The 14055-nt window shown below is 44.9% G+C and overlaps 3 protein-coding genes across 6 annotated transcripts in view; all 3 read right to left on the bottom strand.

The window, feature by feature from the left end:
* LOC110070185 (uncharacterized) overlaps positions 1-14055 on the bottom strand; it is a 104827-nt gene that overhangs the window by 20597 nt on the left and 70175 nt on the right. The window contains exons 1-2 of one of the 4 annotated variants that reach the window (XM_078388209.1): positions 4838-4967; positions 3039-3551 (exon numbers count right to left, since the gene is read on the bottom strand). The exons of 2 other annotated variants lie outside the window; for them this stretch is intronic. In XM_078388209.1, coding sequence (XP_078244335.1) covers positions 3039-3455 — 417 coding nt within the window. In that variant the 5' untranslated portion in view covers positions 3456-3551; positions 4838-4967. Of the gene's footprint in view, positions 1-3038; positions 3552-3994; positions 4180-4837; positions 4968-14055 lie in introns of those variants that run through there. One more of the 4 variants, XM_078388210.1, reaches the window with a different exon arrangement.
* The window catches only part of LOC110070186 (uncharacterized), a 29365-nt gene that overhangs the window by 5909 nt on the left and 9401 nt on the right, over positions 1-14055 (bottom strand).
* LOC110070183 (uncharacterized) overlaps positions 1-14055 on the bottom strand; it is a 60634-nt gene that overhangs the window by 37182 nt on the left and 9397 nt on the right. The gene's annotated exons all lie outside the window — the stretch shown is intronic.

The raw sequence follows: 14055 nt of genomic DNA, 5'->3' as shown, positions 1-14055 counted from the left end.
TTTATTTAACTTTTTTTTGGACCACTTTTCTCCAGATGAAGGGACTCAAGACAGCTCATAATGTGAAAAAGAATAAATTATACAATATAAAGCAATGAAACCCTAAGAATGATTACAAATACACAAAAGCATTAAAAATATTTACAACCTCAAGAAGAAACTCCCAAAGGTAAATACCATCATGCAGGGTGCAACCTATAAAAACCTGTCCGTGGAAGGAGAAAAGGACATTATCTCCACAGGCAGAACATTGCACAAGCTGGGAGTTGCCACAGAGAAGGCCCTTTCTTGTGTCCCCATCAAGTGTACCTGCCCTGGCGTGCGGGCAGAGGTGGGCCTCCATATGAATCGAGAGAGCCCCTATGTGGAGAGACAGTCCAGCTGGTCATCCTACAGGGTTTTATAGGTAAGAAACAGGACTTTGAAGTAGGCCTGGAAAAGGATGGGTAAGCACTTCTAAGACTGAAAATGGAAGACATACTTTACCAGCCTGCTATATGAGCATTGATCAAATGCAGGCTTTTGTTAAAAAGAACGAGCCAGACAGATACAGGTCTAAAGTGGTTGTATGCACAGGGATTTATTTTTTATTTATTGGTTTCTTTCTTAAATTATAGACTGCTCCATGACTGTCATGCACTATTCTGGGTGGTTCAAAGAAACTATATGTTGTGGGATCCCCTCCCCATGGTTGCTAAGCTGTATTGTTGTTGTAGTGAGAGCACACTCTCCTAGCAAGATGCAGCTGCTTCTGACGGACATCTGTGTTGACTCTCTTCATTAGCTTCTCTCTCTAAAGTTAATTGCTTTCTTTATTCGGTAATCATCGAAACTATCAGGCTTCTCATTTCGTGACCACTACAATATGGAACAACAACAACAACAATAATAAATTAAATAAGCCGCTAAAGAAATCACGGAAACTTCAAGAGGGATAAATAGTAAGATTAAAATACATGATTCAAATACACAAGGCCTTTGCCCTACCTGATCGGCTTCTCCTCCATGGCAACTAAGAGATGAAGGACTACTTCTTGTTGGCCTCGCTCCGGCCCCTGTGGGAGAGACGAAAGTGTTGGGGAGCCAATCCTAGAAGCTCCTCGCAAAAGAAGATACAGTAATAATCCTAAAAACGCTGACTAAAATCTAAAGTGTTTATTTAGCACCTGAGGATTCCCATCCTACTTAAAGGCAGACGTTTGCATACTAAAAAGTCTGCCATTTCAGGAAACTGTAAGTGAATGATATTCCAAGAGGGCAGAAGGCTGAGATTTTTTTTTTTTTACTGAGTAAGAGATTTTCTCCAACAAATAAAAAACACTAATAAATATCGAGAATTCTCCTTTTTTCTAGATACTATAGTTCAACCGCTGCACCAGAATTTTTCTTTTATTCACAGTCATATTTTTATTTATTTATTACCACCCTTTTTCAGGAGACAAAAAACAAATGAACTAAATTTTGTCTTTCTTTGTTTTAACCCACATTGTACAAAATGAATGGAAAATCTGGTGGGGGTGTTCCTTGTCTCTCTCCACCTGCTCTGAAATCATTGCCTTCCTCTGTGTTTCTTTCCCCCTCTCCACCCCGTGATTCCTACCTTCTTCCTAACTGTTAAGCTCAATCTTTCAAACATTAGCTGTAGAGAGGAGAAGCGGCTAGGAAAAGAGATACGGGCATTTCAATATGTGTATAGGCTATAAATATAACAGAAAAACAAGTACCAATCATTGAAGCATGCAAGGCTAAATACAGAAGCGTGTCAGCATCCCTCCAATCCTAAATTTATTTTTCTTTGTGGAAAGGTATGTCTACCCTGAAGGAGCCAACTTCCTTCCAGATCCCTCAAGGTCTGGTGAAAGTACTGGACTACATTTCTTCATTAAAAGGCTGAATTCTTCAGAAGTCTTACAGGAACGTGTACGTATTAACTTCAGAAACCATGATCTCAAAATCTCTCTGGATCATAGCCGGAAATGTAAAAATAAAAAAGTGTGACCAAAACGCTCTAGATCAAAAATGATGTAACAACTTTATGGAAAATGGAGTTCGATAAAAATGTGAAGGAGCAGCAAAGAGAGATGCTACTACCACACCCTGTCAGAATGGGAACCTTCCCCCCTGATCCTAAATTTACATCTGAGAGATTTTCTGTTTCAGATGGGAAAAATACATCTTATCACACATGGTCTCCTGGACAGAAACAAAGGAACTGACTGCTATATTATAAGGCTTGGAAAACTGAAAAACTAAAGAGGCAGGTTTGAAATAGAGAAAGAACAAAAGAAGAATGTCACTCCATCCCCAGCTGAAAAGTCAGGTGGAAAACCATACACAGGCCCTTCTTTCCTTTCCCACTGGGAAAAAAACACACCTTTCTAGCACAAAGCCTCACCTATAAAGCTGACACCTCCTTCAATCCCTTGATAGATTTCTTGTTCTTGAAGATCCTGTTTGATGTCGAACTGAGGTTCCTCTGCTCTGCGGAAATCAGACTGATCTTCTACAGAGAAATTTTCCATCTGAGGATCCATGACGTGCAATAAGAAGGGAGAAAAGAAAAGACAGAGGAAAAGATCTCAGTAGATGAGTCTGGGACTTGGAGGAGAAGAGGCCCTTTCCACAGATTTTCTAAGAAAAATGTTGGCACTTGGTTGAATTTGCAAGATTTCTCCCCTCATTTTCTTGATGCTTTGGAATACAAAAAGACAATCCCAACCCGAACCCACCAAAAGGCATCATATTGTGTCATTGCAACTACAACACTGCTGGATTGAATGCTGTGCCAATGGTAGAAGTAAACGTGAAATATACTTGGAAAACTATGCTGATGAGGAGGATGCACCTTGTTTTAAAGGGTCTCCCCAATTTTGGGGACGGTTATTCAGTTGCAAAATAAAATGAACACGGACCCGAAATATTCCTTTCAAGGACCATGAAGAATAAATTCCAGCAGAACAGCCTCAAACAGGGAGCGAGTGCAGGGGTCATGGGCTCCCCATTTCAGATTCTAAGTCCCTGGCATGGATTGCTCTCACCTCTAGCTCTTCCTGCTTTATCTCTTCTGCCTGACTCAGACCCACGAAACCTTCTGCCAGCGACACTGCCTGGGAAGTGGTCTCAGCTCCACATTCTCTCACCCAGCTCGACATCTCCAAGGGGAGGATGGCCAGGAACTGCTCCAAGATGACCAGGTCCAGCATCTGAGCCTTTGTGTGTTGCTCTGGCTTGAGCCACTGACGGCAAAGGTGGTGGAGCTGACTGCAAACCTCTCGAGGGCCATCAGCCTCCTCGTAGGAGAATTTCCTGAATTTCTGGCACTGTGTATCTGAGCTGGGCATCTCCTCATCTAGGGCCTTCTCCACCGTTCTTTCAGAGCATGTCCCAAGGCCTGCTACATGGATAACATCTGGGTCTCTTCCTGCTCTGGGGCCAGGAGTGTGCTCATCCGCCATTTTATTCTGTACTCAACATTACCTCCAATGCAGTCCTCGAACCACTCTTGTCCTGCTGAGCAAATAAGTTCCTTAACAGACGATATGACTGAAACTCTGCAAAACAAAGACACTTGCATGTTAGCATATTCCAGACAAAAAAAATGCCACAAAGAGAAACCAACTAAGTCTCATCTTTAAAAGGGAAGACAGTAGGATCCTAAGGCCGAGATGGCAGAAAGGCATGTGGGGCTGTCTGTTCTCCTCAGAGGCACAGATCAATGTCCTTGAGGCTCTCAGAGACTGATAAGTGGTACCATCTTCCCTTTTTCCCTGATCCCATTCTAACTATTCAGATTCATTTTTCACCTTAAGCCAAAACATAAGCCTTTCCCCTGACTTTCTTTTATACTCTGTTGTCTTAACATTAAGGGTTCATGGAGCTCCTTTTGATGTGGAAGAAATCTTCAGGCACCCATTGCTTGGCTTTTAAAAGGCTAGGCATCAATCAAAGCAATGCCTCTGTTCATAACATCTACACAATCTTGTGAAACACTCACTTGTATTTTGGTTTCTTGTAGTCATAGTTTTGAATTGTGGTGCTGGAGGAGGCTCTTGAGAGTCCCCTGGACTGCAAGGAGAACAAACCTATCAATTCTAAAGGAAATCAACCCTGAGTGCTCACTGGAAGGACAGATCCTGAAGCTGAGGGTCCAATACTTTGGCCATCTCATGAGAAGAGAAGACTCCCTGGAAAAGACCTTGATGTTAGGAAAGTGTGAACACATGAGGAGAAGGGGACGACCGAGGATGAGATGGCTGGACAGTGTCTGAGAAGCAACCAACATGAATTTGACCCAACTCCGGGAGGCAGTGGAAGATAGGAGGGCCTGGCGTGCTCTGGTCCATGGGGTCACAAAGAGTCGGAGACGACTAAACGACTAAACGAAATGAGTCATCGTTTTACATTCAATTAGTTTTGAAAAATAATCTCATAAAAATATTTCCTACTTATGCAGGAAGACTGCTTTAGTAGGTGACGGTTCTATTGCATATTTTGCCAGCTATGAGTTTCCTGACTAGAAAAGGATAAAGCTCTGCATTAAACAGAATCCTTTACATGGAGAGTTCATATTTTGTGTCCTGTATTCACTTATTATTTTATTTATTTACGTATTTAAAATAATTTTACCCGACCTATCTCCTGGTCTTCATCCCCGTGTGGAAGGTCAGCCAAGCTGCCCGGTCTTGGGGTGCTTCCCTTCCCTCGGCTAGGCTTGGAGTTGGGGGGCCCTCCCCTTCCCTCCCCTTCCCTCCCTCTCACTCCCCTTCCCTTCCTCGGGGCTCCCCCAGTTCCCCCTCCCTACTCCCCCTCCCAAGCAGCCCTACTAGGAATGACTCACCCTCCCAACCGGTTGCGGAAGGAGGAAGCTCCCCAGATGCCACAAAGGGAGAAAAAGATCCCAGTCAACCTCTCCAGCTGTTAAAGTCACGCTTTCCTCCGGAAGAAGAAAAAGAGGACCGGAAGGAACTCTTTTTGGAAAGGGAGCATTACCAGTTCCCCTCCCCTTCCGTTCTAGGAATGGCGACTCTGTCTTTTTAACCCTTCCTTTCCTGGTCTCCCAAAAGAGGACCAGGGAAGCATCCTTGGCACCGTACGGAGATTTGGCTTCTACAGTCCTGGCATCCGTGGGTCCCTCCAGGGTTCGCGGGAAGGGACCCAGGGCTCCCTTGCCCAGAAATTGCTGTGATCTTTCCCCCGAATCCTTTTCACTAAGATCATGGCCACTGATCCCATCACCTCCTGGCAAATAGAAGGGGAAGATATGGAGGCAGTGACAGATTTTACATTCTTGGGCTCCATGATCACTGCAGATGGTGACAGTAGCCACGAAATTAAAAGACACCTGCTTTTCGGGAGGAAAGCAACGAGAAATCTAGACAGCATCTTAAAAAGCTGAGACATCAGCTATGGTTTTTCCTGTAGTGATGTATGGAAGTGAGAGCTGGACCATAAAGAAAGCTGACTGCCGAAGAATTGATGCTTTTGACTTGTGGTGCTGGAGGAGACTCTTGAGATTCCCCTGGACTGCAAGGAGAACAAACCTATCCATTCTGAAGAATGAGAATGGGGTGGGAATGGATCTGAGTGGACAACCAAAAAAATGGTTTCAAATAAGAAATTTCAAACCTGCATACAAGTGTGGTTGGCTCTCTCTCATTGACTTTCACTGCTCTCACTCCCCTGGCATTTGTATGGTTTCAATACTCTGTGGACTTTCTTATGAGCCACAAGCCGTGACCTTCAAGCAAAATTTTCCCCCCATTCCTGACCTTTGCATGGTTTCTCTCCTGTTTGAACCTTCTTATGGCTCAGCAGGGAATTCTAAACATAGTATTTCCAACAGACCATGTATCGAGCTTTGCAACAGACCCCCTCCCTCCGGCTTCCTCCAATTCTCCCCCCACCCCACCCCAGACTCACCCTCCCAGGCAGCCCTTCTAGGACACCCTCAATGGGTGGGAAGGCAGAAGGAGGAAGCTCCCCAGAGCGCAGTTAAGGAGATACAGATCCCAGGCAAGTTTTCCAGGGATTAAAGCCACTCTTTCCTCCGGATGAATAGAAAGGAGCGGGAGGGACTCTTTTGGGAAAGGGATTGTTTCCTATGGGGGTCCCCAGGGTCTCCTTCTAGCAATCGTGACTTGGTGCGCTTAAACCTTCGTTTCCTGGTCTCCCAAAATAGGGCCAGGGAAGCATCTTTGGCACCGCCCGGAGGATTGGCTTCTCCAGCCCCGGCATCCATTTCCATTGAAAACCAGTCGGGTTGGAGCTTTGCAACAGGAAGGGAGAAATTTCAACCCATTTAATAATAATAATTGAAAAACAGATATTCATGATTGCAACGGATTCCTACGTAGGATCCCCACCAAACCATGGTCAAATGGCAGGTCCTGACTGTGCCCACAGAGGGCAACACCGAAAGCAACGGCCCTTCTTCAGTGCATGGCTTTGCATGTGCACTAAAAACACAGATCATTCAGTGTGGATTCTCCAGGATCTGCATGATTTTTACCTGGGATCCTCCCCAAACCCCCACCCCCAGGACTTCTGTGGTGTGGGACACAGATGGGACCTCTGATTTGATAGTAGTTTGTTGAAGAATGTAGTTAATAATCATGTGGATCCATGAGGACCTGTGCCACAAATCCAGATTTTTGCAAAGTCATGTGGTGAAGGATCCATGACTCCCGAGGTGTAGTGTGTAGGCATGACATTTTGGGGAAGATCACCATAATTGTATGCAGTCATGAGAATCCATTTTTCATTTCATGGACCTGCTATTTATTTATTTCTCTTACATTATTCACTCGGTGACCATTTCTAAGATCCCTTCCTCTTTGTTTTGGCATAAGAAGCACCAACCAGAGAAGGTAGTGAGGAAGTCCAGATGATGGCTGCCTCTTAGACTGTCCCAGAGGTTTTTGCTAGAGGGCCACTTGCCCCCCCACTCCCCACGGCTTCCTCTGTCGCCAAAGTGCCCGTTACTGGTTCTCCAGCCTTCTCGCCTGACAACAGCCTGGCATACTGGGGCTGCTTCCTCCGGAGACACCAAGAACTCCTCCCGATGCCGAATACCTGAATGTCCGCAGCGAGATAATTTCCCAACCAGCTGTTGAGCGTTCCAGTAATGCCAACACCGCTTGGGCCTGGAATACCTCCCAACTGAAGAGGTCAGCTCCCCCTTGCTCTCCCCTACCAATCCCCACCTGGCCAAGGCTACACGGGTGGCCTCCACGGTGTTATCTGCATCTCCACGGTGAATGCTGCCCCATTCCACCGGTGAACTGCGTGCTGGGAATCTCTGGAGGAAGAGAGTCCTCTCTCACCAGCAGGGGGATCGGGGCTGGTGGCATACTGGTGATATTCCTTGCTATACTGGCTGTTAATGGTGTGTCAGTTTAGTAAGTGATGTCGTGAGGATTTAGGAACTGCAGAGGCTTTTAGGGGTACACCTACTTTTCCACTGTTCATATGTAATTGTTTTGCGATCTTATGACTGAAGAGGAAAATTGATTTAATTATGTTTTCCTATGTAATGCATTTCCTTTAATTCTACTTCAGAATTACAGAAGGGGGAACATTCTCTACTCTTGTGGTAGAGTACTAGAAGTGTATGTGAAAATACGGTATTACCAGGAGAACTGTGAATGCTTTGTTGCTTTCCTCTCAACCTTGTGGTCTGGGAAACACCTTATTTATTTATATATTTATGTGTTTTACTGCTAATAGCATTAAACATAATTATTACATCAGTCAAAGGCCATGAAAAATAAAACAGTCACAACCAATCAGATCAACATGAAATAAAAGTAAAAACAGCTAAAATTGGGGCAAGAGACATGCATATTAGGTACGTTTAAGTCAGTACTTTAGACTCCTTTAAATACTTTATTTAGGAAACATAGGAGACTTCTCGAGTGGTGGAGGAGGAAAACCGAGGGGAATCAGAGTTAAAAGAGGCAGGAAAGGAGGATACAGTGATTGGTGGAGAAAGGAGACTGAGAAGAGAGAAATAGAAAAAGAGGAGAGAGAAATTAGAAGGGAAGAGGCTGAAGCAAGAGCGGCAGAGGGAAGAGGAAAAAGACCCTCCTCCCAGGATGGGAATGGATTTGGGAGGACAACCCGTGGAGCCTTAAGTGGGAGAAGCTGATGGTTCCTTGGAGAGAAGCTGACAGGAGAAAGAGAGAGAGGATACCCTTAAAAAACCCCTCATATTGGGGTTAGAATGAAGCTCAGGAGTGAGGAAGAAAGATCAGGGAAGAGAGAGCAAAGATAGAAAGATGGATGAATCAGTCCAGGTCTAGAAGATGTTCACCCCCAGGATCTGGGACTTTCAGTACCAAAACCCATCAAGAAAACAGTCATCCCTGTTGCCATTATCATCAGAGTCACATCAGAGTCGTCTATGAGGGTTCATTTTTTGAGTACTGTGGAAATATGCCTGTCACATACAGCACTGATGGTACCTGTCTGTTGTCGCAAACACGGGTTCGAAAACACACGTGTAAGCTTGGACAGAGAGCAATCAGGAGTTTGCACATGCTAAAATGGGCTGAAGAGTCCAAATTCAGCTAGCCATGATGCAACACTCCTTCTCGCAGGTCTGCCCACATAAGAACACCCTGGTACTCTCAGATATTATTGTGAAAAGGTCAAGTGGGCTTTGTAGTCCTTAGACTTAACTAGCACCACTGACAGGACTCTAAGTAAGCTAGGCCGAGGCAGCACTCTCAGATGACCCTATGACAAGTGTACTGTTCAGGAAACCAAATGAGTTTTATAATCTTTATTTTATTAAAGAAAAAAAACATGTTACTAATTATCAAAGCCAAATTAAACCAAAACAAATAATCTAGCATTGTGCTGTTTAGTTACACAGATGTAGTGAGGCAAAGAAAACATGAAAAATATAAAAGAGTTCAAAAACCTTATTAAAAACACAAAAAGATATTAAAAAGAATCTAAACAGTTCCAGTCTAGGAAATCATTAGTAAAAACAAAATAATCCATGTAGGTTATAAAAAGGCTATAGTCCTCAGTGATCCTATAGAATAAAAACCCCTAAACAAAAGTAAAAATCCCTTATATGTCCCATAGTCCTTAGAAAAGAAAAATCCAGTAAATATACCATAGTCCTTACAAAATTACAAGAGCATAGTCCATATGGAGTATTCCAAGAAAAGAAGTCCATAAAGAATATTCCATAGAACAGTCCATAGAAAATAGTCCATGCAAGTCCTTAGGAAAAATCCCATAAGTCCAAAAGTAATCCAGCAAAGCATAGGAACCAGTCCATGTAGGTAGGCCACCAGCCTGTCTCGAAAGACATTAGGGTGAGTCCCAAATGGCTGAAGAGTAGGTCACGAATGACTGAAAGGTCGGTCTTGGAAAGACAATGTCTATAGGCAAAAAGTTCCTTTTTCAAGAGTAACTGGCAAGGGCTTAATGCACCTTCCCACGATGTCATCCAATCAGAGTTCGTTACTAGGCAAACAGTCCTGTTGCACCACATGACTTCTTTCTCATACACAGCAGATGTTATTTGGGTTACGGTGGTTTCTCAAAGAGTCACAACAATTCCCATCTATCTAATCACACACAGTCCTTTCTCAGGCTTTCAGAATAACATTCTCTCTGCTGGTCTGGAAAACACTTGTCAGCATAGCAAAGATACTTTATACAAAGAAACAAGATGGAACCTCTCTGGCTCATTTCTTAATTACAAAACCCATATGCCTTTAAAAGATTTTAACTCAAAAACCCATCTCATCATGGGTTTGGAGGGAAAGTTCCATCCTATGGGGAGTGGAAGGCGGGACATCAGGGGGGAGGAGCTGTACTGTATATATGTTTGGAGCTGGTGTGAAGAGTGAAGAGTTGGAGTCTGTGTGTCTGACTGGGTACAACTGTTTGTCAGTTAGTACATACCTGATAGGTTCAGGTTTCTATCTAGGTAGCCAGAACTGATAGGTTCAGGGTCTGTGCGTTACCTTAAAGTTTTCCGGGGGAACCAATCTGTTGTATGTATATGATTAGGACTATGCCACGTTACATTATCCTATTTACCTGATCTTTTTATTTACCCTGTTTGTTATTTCAATAAACCTTGTTCTTTTGTTTATTAAAATCCATTCCTGGTCTGTGTGACTCCTTATAGGGAATGGTTGGTGGCAGCATAATTAAAGGGTGGTATACTCCAGTAGGTCTGGGGTTGTCACATTGATTGGTGTCCAGCATGTGGGATACGACTGGCCCAGTTGTCCAGTGGTCCAGCAAAGCCTTGGCAAGTGTGCCCAGAGCAAGGGGGGTCTAGTCAGGGAAAATCTGAGGGCGCGTAGGTAATCTTCTAGGCTTACCTCACGGGGAGGTAGGCTAGTGGAAGAACGTGCAACCTCAGATTGGGGAGACTAGATTAGGGAGCTCTGAGGCAACCCGTTTTGGCGGGAAAGGGCTGAGGCAAAGCTGCATGAAGTAACAGTGATCTAGCCTGTCTGCTGAGAGGCCTAGCAGAGGGGGTGGATTCTGCCTGGCAACAGTTGCAAGTTGGTGCTGGAGGGACAGCAGCAGTCTATAGAAGGCTGTTCCTGAGGCAACAGGAAAAAAGTCGTCGTTTTATTTTGAGGCTTGACTTTTGAAGGCAGCCTGTTCGGGGGGGATTATGCCCTTGACTCGAAGCCAAATGGCAGAAATGGGGGAAGTGAGAGAACCACAGGGAGACCAAGGTTCTGAGAAGGAATTTGGCTCAGTGCAGGATGAGAGCACGGGAGAACTGACCTCAGAACTCAGAAAAATGCTCCTAGCCCAACAGCATGAATTTAGGATGAAACAATTAGAAAGGGAAATGGAGGAAAAGGAAAGGGAGAAACAAAGACAATTTGAATTAGAGAGAGAGAGAATGGAAAGAGAAGAAAGATTGGAGAGAGAGAGGATGGCGTTTGAGTTAAGAAAATTGGAAATGATGAACCAGAACAATAATAACAATAGAGATTCTGAGGTGGGCCAATTGTCTAAAACTGACTTGAAGAAATTCCCTGTGTACAACAAGGGAGATTGCCCTGAGGTGTTCTTTTCCCTCGTGGAAAGAGCGTTTGTGGACTTCTCAGTAAGGGAAACTGAGAAGATGACCATTATGCGATCTTTAATCAGTGGCAGCCTGGCAGAAGTCTATGCAGAGATGCCAGTGGAACCGCTGAAGGACTTCGCTGAGTTTTAAAAAATGGTGTTTGCCCGGCATGGGATAAATGCTGAACAGCTGAGGCAAAAATTCAGGTCACTCACAAAAAAACCAGAGCAGACTTTTACCCAAGTGGGGGCCCAACTGGTGAGGTTGCTAGAGAAATGGCTGTCTCAGGAGGGGACAGAGACCTTCCAGCAGCTCAAAGACCTGATAGCGCTGGAACAATTTTATTCAGTCCTGCATGGGGAACTAAAGTTCCAGGTGAGGGAGAGGAAACCGAAATCGGTGACAGAAGCGGCAGAGATCGCAGATTTTATTTACCAAATAAGGAAGCCCTTAGGTGCTGAGGGGAAATCTGTGGGTAAGCCCAAAGAAACCTACAGCAGGTACTCTCAGGGACCAGGGAAAAACCAGCAAGGGGGAGGGGCCCATGTTGAAGGGAAGCCCTCAGACATGAAACCACCAAGACCTCAGATTTTGGAGGGAAAACCAAAACCAGATGAGAAAGACTCCAAATACAGCAGAAAATGTTATTTCTGTCAAGGAAAGGGCCATCTAATCTCAGAGTGTGAGAAATTAAAGCAGCTAAAGGGAAATTTGCCTCATGATTTGAGTGGAACCAAGCCAAAAGCTGTGTTCTGTGTCCAGACAGAGCAAAGCTCCTTGCCATTGAGGGAGCCTGTTACCATGGCTACTCACTCTGGACCAGTTACATCTGCTGATCAGGCTGGGGAAAATGGTCCTCTTGTGGAGGTCAAGCGCTGCTTACTAGTGAGGACAGATTCGCAATTGTTTGAGACCGCAGGGGTGGACGTAGGAATACTTGACCATCAGTATAGGGGGCTAAGGGATACTTGTTCCCAGGTGACCCTGTGCCATCCAGACATTATTCCTAGGAAGTATATAATCCCAAATGAGAGCATGAAGGTGGCAGGGATTGAGGGGCAGGTGATCTCACTGCCAGTAGCTGAGGTACCTGTGAGCTTTCAAGGCTGGAGGGGAGTTTGGCGTCTAGCGATTTCATCGACTCTGCCAGCAGCCGTGCTCGTGGGAAATGACCTGGCTGAACATGTAAAACGGGTGCTAGTGATTACACGCTCACAAGCTACCACAGGGACAGTTCAGGGGGGTACTGAAGAGCCCGAGGCTGAAGCAGATGAGGGTAGTCCCGAAGCTGTGGCAGAAACCTTAACCACAGACAGCAAATTTGGCCAAGAGCAAAAGGCAGACGCCACTCTCCAAAAGTGTTTTGAAAAGGTGACAGACACCCAGCTAACACCTGAAACCACAGCGAGATTTCGCGAGAAAAAGGGAATTTTATATAGAGAGACCCTGATGAATATCTCAAAAGGGGGAGATGGGATCAGAAGTCAGCTAGTGGTACCTGAAAAGTATCGCCCCATGATCTTACAAAGGGGGCACTCTGACATGTTTGCTGCGCACTTAGGGGTGAACAAAACACAGCAGAGAATCACACAAAAATTTTACTGGCCTGAAATAGGGAAGCAGATCAAGGAGTTCTGTAAACAATGTGATGTGTGTCAGAGGCAGGGGAATAACCGTGACAGGACCAAAGCGAAGTTGTGCCCTTTACCTGTGATTGACACCCCGTTCAAATGTATAGGAGTGGATATTGTGGGACCTTTGCCCAAGGCCACAAAGAGGGGGAACCGGTTCATTCTCACCATTCTCAATAAGCACGTCAGTCATGGAGTTCTTTCTCTACTGTGGAACATTTATTTCCTTGTTAACAAATAAACCTGTCTTTAACAAACTCAGAGTCTTTGTCTCCTTCCACCAACGGGGCAGACAGGGGCTTCCAATCGTCCATATGAAAAGGGTTCCCATAACTGGAGTTCCAAGGTCCAGGCTGGTCTGTCAGTGTCCATTCTCTTAACATGGTAGCGGACTGTACCGACAGCAAGGTCACAGCCATATCTCCGAGTAGATCTTCTCAATTGGGACCCCCCCCCTGCTGATCCAGCATCTCCCAAACCCATTCAACTCTTCCACCCTCTTCATCTCCAGAACTTGTCATTCAATTCTCCTATGTCTTTCTTCCTAATTTCTTCCTCTCCTCTCTAATCCTCCTTTGCCACTCTCTCACTTCCGCTTCACCCCAATATGAAGGTCAGTTAGGAACAGCGGCTATCTTTCTACGATCAGTTTTATCTCTTGGCACTCTCAACCTTTCCCATCTTTCAGTCCACAGATTTCTCCTCTAGATCCACTCCCACCCCAGTGGAAATGTCTCCTCTCTATTACCTCTCCTTCACCCACCTCAATCTCCTCCTTTCCCGCCTTTTCTGACTGCTCCTCCTGTACTTCTATCCCCCTCATACATTGGACCAATGACTCCTCCTCATCCTTCCCTGCAGCTTCACTAACTTCTTCCTTCCTCTTTGGTCATCTGTGTTTCACTCTTCCCACCACACTCTGTACCTTGACAGAGGATGGACGGCGCTCCAGCGACTAATTGTTCTGACTCGCCTCTTGTCTCGCGCCGTCATTGATGGACTTGGGGACATGAGATGTTGGAGGACCATGGAAACAAATGTTTGCCAGCCCTTTTCCAGTTATTGATGAGAACCCTGCTATAAATTCTATGAGTTCAGTACAGCTGTTCAATGTTAAAGCTGATGTGCCAGAAATAAACCAAATGTTTGAAAGTACCTGAGGAGTGTAATCTGTTCTGCTTAGGTTAGAGGTTACCTGCAATGCTGTGTCCAGTTCTGGATATCACCCTTGAAGAAATATAGTGAGGAGTTGGAACAGCTCCAGAAAATGTCAACATTAGTAAGTCTCAAAAACAGGTCTTGTGAAAAGCAGCTTGAGGATTTCAGTATGTTTATTCCAAAAAGGAAAAGTTTGAGAAAGGATGT

This window comes from Pogona vitticeps, chromosome 2, assembly GCF_051106095.1.
Source record: "Pogona vitticeps strain Pit_001003342236 chromosome 2, PviZW2.1, whole genome shotgun sequence".
Taxonomy (NCBI): domain Eukaryota; kingdom Metazoa; phylum Chordata; class Lepidosauria; order Squamata; family Agamidae; genus Pogona; species Pogona vitticeps.
The sequence above is the reverse complement of the archived record's forward strand: the minus strand, read 5'-3'. Positions and strand labels throughout refer to the sequence as shown.